Genomic DNA, 3,683 nt, shown 5'->3' with positions numbered 1-3,683 from the left:
AGCTGGGCTGTGCCGGTTGTCACTCGCTTTGCGCGGGCCCGAGTGTGCACATGGGGAGTGAGCGCGCCCCGTCTGCCCACACCGTCGGGCCTCCGGGGTACGGGGCACAAAGGGGCGCTGGGCCTCTCCCGGGACCTGGTCCCCGGCTGGCAGCGGCGCCCGGACTAGCCCGCTCGCCCCGGGGTCGCCCGCCCACCGCTGTGCCGTGCGCAGCTCCCAAGCATCCCGGGGAGAGGCGCATCTGTGCACACACGCGGATTTTTTAAAAATAACATATTTCTAGACATGCCTGCTCTTCCCCGCCACCCCCATCTTTGCAAAGCAGCCCCGAGGGCGGGGCCAAGGGGGCGGGGCCTACGAGTTAATAAAGGGAGATAGGCGGAGCCGGCCACCAGCCATTGGCTGGCCGGGGGAGTGATGTCACCCATATGACACCCTGATAACTAGTTGAGAGAGAGCCCTCAACTTTTTGCAGAAGGAGCGCGCGCGCCTGGGAGTGCTGTGGGTCCGGCGCTTGCGGTGGGAGCCACGAGCCGGAGAGAGGGGTCCCGGGCTGCCTCGACCGCCGCCGCCGCCGCCGCCTCTCCCGTTGCTGCCGCAGCTCCCAGCGCGCCGGCGGCCGTAGCCGCCGAAGCCCCCGCAGCCGCTGTGTGCAGCCTGGAAGGGGGGGCGGGGGGGAGGGGGGGAGCCGCGGACGCCGGGTGCCGAGGACTTTGCAACTTGCCCAGGAAGGTGGAGGGGTGGGAGGGGGAGGGGGACCTCCACACGAGACCGAACGGCCCGGGTTGGAGCGACCAGCCCCGCAGCGGATCATGGTGCAGCAGGCGGAGAGCTTGGAAGCGGAGAGCAACCTGCCCCGGGAGGCGCTGGACACGGAGGAGGGCGAATTCATGGCTTGCAGCCCGGTGGCCCTGGACGAGAGCGACCCAGACTGGTGCAAGACGGCGTCGGGCCACATCAAGCGGCCGATGAACGCATTCATGGTGTGGTCCAAGATCGAGCGCAGGAAGATCATGGAGCAGTCTCCGGACATGCACAACGCCGAGATCTCCAAGAGGCTGGGCAAGCGGTGGAAAATGCTGAAGGACAGCGAGAAGATCCCGTTCATCCGGGAGGCGGAGCGGCTGCGGCTTAAGCACATGGCCGACTACCCCGACTACAAGTACCGGCCCCGGAAAAAGCCCAAAATGGACCCCTCGGCCAAACCCAGCGCCAGCCAGAGCCCGGAGAAGAGCGCGGCTGGCGGCGGCGCTGGGGGCGCGGGCGGCGGCGCGGGCGGCGCCAAGACCTCCAAGGGCTCGAGCAAGAAATGCGGCAAGCTCAAGGCCCCCGCGGCCGCCGGCGCCAAGGCCGGCGCGGGCAAGGCGGCCCAGCCCGGGGACTACGGCGGCGCGGGCGACGACTACGTGCTCGGCAGCCTGCGCGTGAGCGGCGCGGGCGGCGGCGGCGCGGGCAAGACGGTCAAGTGCGTGTTTCTGGACGAGGACGACGAGGATGAGGAAGACGACGACGAGTTGCAGCTGCAGATCAAGCAGGAGCCGGACGAGGAGGACGAGGAGCCCCCGCACCAGCAGCTCCTGCAGCCTCCGGGGCAGCAGCCTTCCCAGCTGCTGAGACGCTACAACGTCGCCAAAGTGCCCGCCAGCCCCACGCTGAGCAGTTCGGCCGAGTCCCCCGAGGGCGCCAGCCTCTACGACGAGGTGCGGGCGGGCGCGACCTCCGGCGCCGGGGGCGGCAGCCGTCTCTACTACAGCTTCAAGAACATCACCAAGCAGCACCCGCCGCCGCTGGCGCAGCCCGCGCTGTCGCCCGCGTCCTCGCGCTCCGTCTCCACCTCCTCGTCCTCCTCGTCCAGCAGCAGCAGCAGCGGCAGCAGCAGCAGCAGCAGCGGCGGCGAGGACGCCGACGACCTGATGTTCGACCTGAGCTTGAATTTCTCCCAAAGCGCGCACAGCGCCAGCGAGCAGCCGCTGGGGGCCGGCGCGGCGGCCGGGAACCTGTCCCTGTCGCTGGTGGATAAGGATTTGGATTCGTTCAGCGAGGGCAGCCTGGGCTCCCACTTCGAGTTCCCCGACTACTGCACGCCGGAGCTGAGCGAGATGATCGCGGGGGACTGGCTGGAGGCGAACTTCTCCGACCTGGTGTTCACGTATTGAAAGGGGCGCCCCGCTTCTCGCTCTTTCTCTCGGCGGGTGCAGAGCAGGGTTCCCTGGGAGGAAGTTGTGGTGGTCATGATGATGATGATGATGGTGATGGTGTTGGTGGTGGTGGTAGGGTGGAGGGGAGAGAAGAAGATGCCGATGATATTGATAAGATGTCGCGACGCAAAGAAATTGGAAAAGATGAAAATTTTGGTGGAGTTAAAGTGAAATGAGTAGTTTTTAAACATTTTTCTTGTCCTTTTTTTTTTTGCCCCCCCCTCCCTTCCTTTATCGTGTCTCAAGGTAGTTGCATACCTAGTCTGGAGTTGTGATTTTTTTCCCCAAAAAATGTGTTTTTGTAATTACTATTTCTTTTTCCTGAAATTCGTGATTGCAACAAAGGCGGAGGGGGCGGGGCGGGGGAGGGGAGGCAGGACCCGCTCCGGAAGGCGCTGTTTGAAGCTTGTCGGTCTTTGAAGTCTGGAAGACGTCTGCAGAGGACCCTTTTGGCAGCACAACTGTTACTCTAGGGAGTTGGTGGAGATTTTTTTTCTTAAGAGATCTTAAAGAACTGGTGATTTTTTTTTTTAACAAAAAAAGGGACCATTGCAACTTTTTTATTTTATTTTATTTTTTTGGAGGGAGAAAACTGATGTCTTCTATGCATCCGATTCTTAACAAAACTGCAGGGAGCTTGAAAAAATGCAGACTGTACAAACGCTTACAAAAAAAAAAAAACTGTGAACTGACTTAAGATCAGAGTTTACTTTTCAGATCAAATTGTTTATGGTTTTACAAATGTGATTTCTACTTGCCAACTTTTTTTTTGTAACTTGTTCCCTTATACCTCCTTGATTGAATACCAGACAGCCTAGACCTCAGTACAAAAGGTATTGAAACATTTTTGATACATAACAGACCTCAGTCTTTTTTAAAAATTAATATATTTTCAGGCGTATTTTTGTACAGTGAAAAGGGAACATTCTTGCTGTGTTTTTTCAGTAAGACTTTCAGGCACTTCTTCCCTTTTGATTTCTTTTTTTCCTCTGTTTTTTAGCATGCAAGTATGTTGGTACGTTATGTCCTGGTTTAAAAAGGATTAAAATTTTAAAATAATCCTTGCATCTAAAGGCCTTGTGGTTTAAAAAAAAAAAGCAAACTTTTTTTTTGTACAGCTATAGTAGAGATTTGTTCAATATTTGTAGGTAAAGATTTATTGAAAATGGTGATATAGACCTCAGAGCTGTTATCTTAGTTTAAAGATTGTATATGTACTGTACTATAGTAGGACTTTATGTATCTCATACGCTGTGATGTGGATGGGGCCCCAGATGGAAGGTTTGAAACTGGATTCTCGATTTTTAGCAAAAAAGGAAAAAAAGGCACATAGTTTAAAAAGTTTCTCATTTTGTGCAATATAATCTAAATAAAGTACAGACCATCTGCATACTTTGTAGCAAATGGTGGCAAAGCAGACTCAATGCACTGTCGACATCATTGCCTGTTTTTTTTTTTTTTTTTTTTTTTGTGCTGGAAGTCTGT

The 3,683-nt window shown here is 55.9% G+C and overlaps 1 protein-coding gene across 1 annotated transcript; it reads left to right on the top strand.

Annotated features, from left to right (window-relative positions):
• Positions 1–770: 770 nt before the first annotated feature.
• SOX11 (SRY (sex determining region Y)-box 11) lies at positions 771–2,156 on the top strand. Its single transcript, XM_012639949.1, has one exon. It carries the CDS (start codon positions 813–815, stop codon positions 2,154–2,156), a length of 1,344 nt encoding a protein of 447 aa, XP_012495403.1. The 5' UTR covers positions 771–812.
• The last annotated feature ends 1,527 nt before the right edge of the window (positions 2,157–3,683 follow it).

Source organism: Propithecus coquereli, unplaced genomic scaffold, assembly GCF_000956105.1.
Source record: "Propithecus coquereli isolate 6110/MARCELLA unplaced genomic scaffold, Pcoq_1.0 Scaffold145, whole genome shotgun sequence".
Lineage (NCBI taxonomy): Eukaryota > Metazoa > Chordata > Mammalia > Primates > Indriidae > Propithecus > Propithecus coquereli.
Note: the sequence above shows the minus strand (reverse complement) of the source record. Positions and strands in the feature narration are given on the sequence as shown.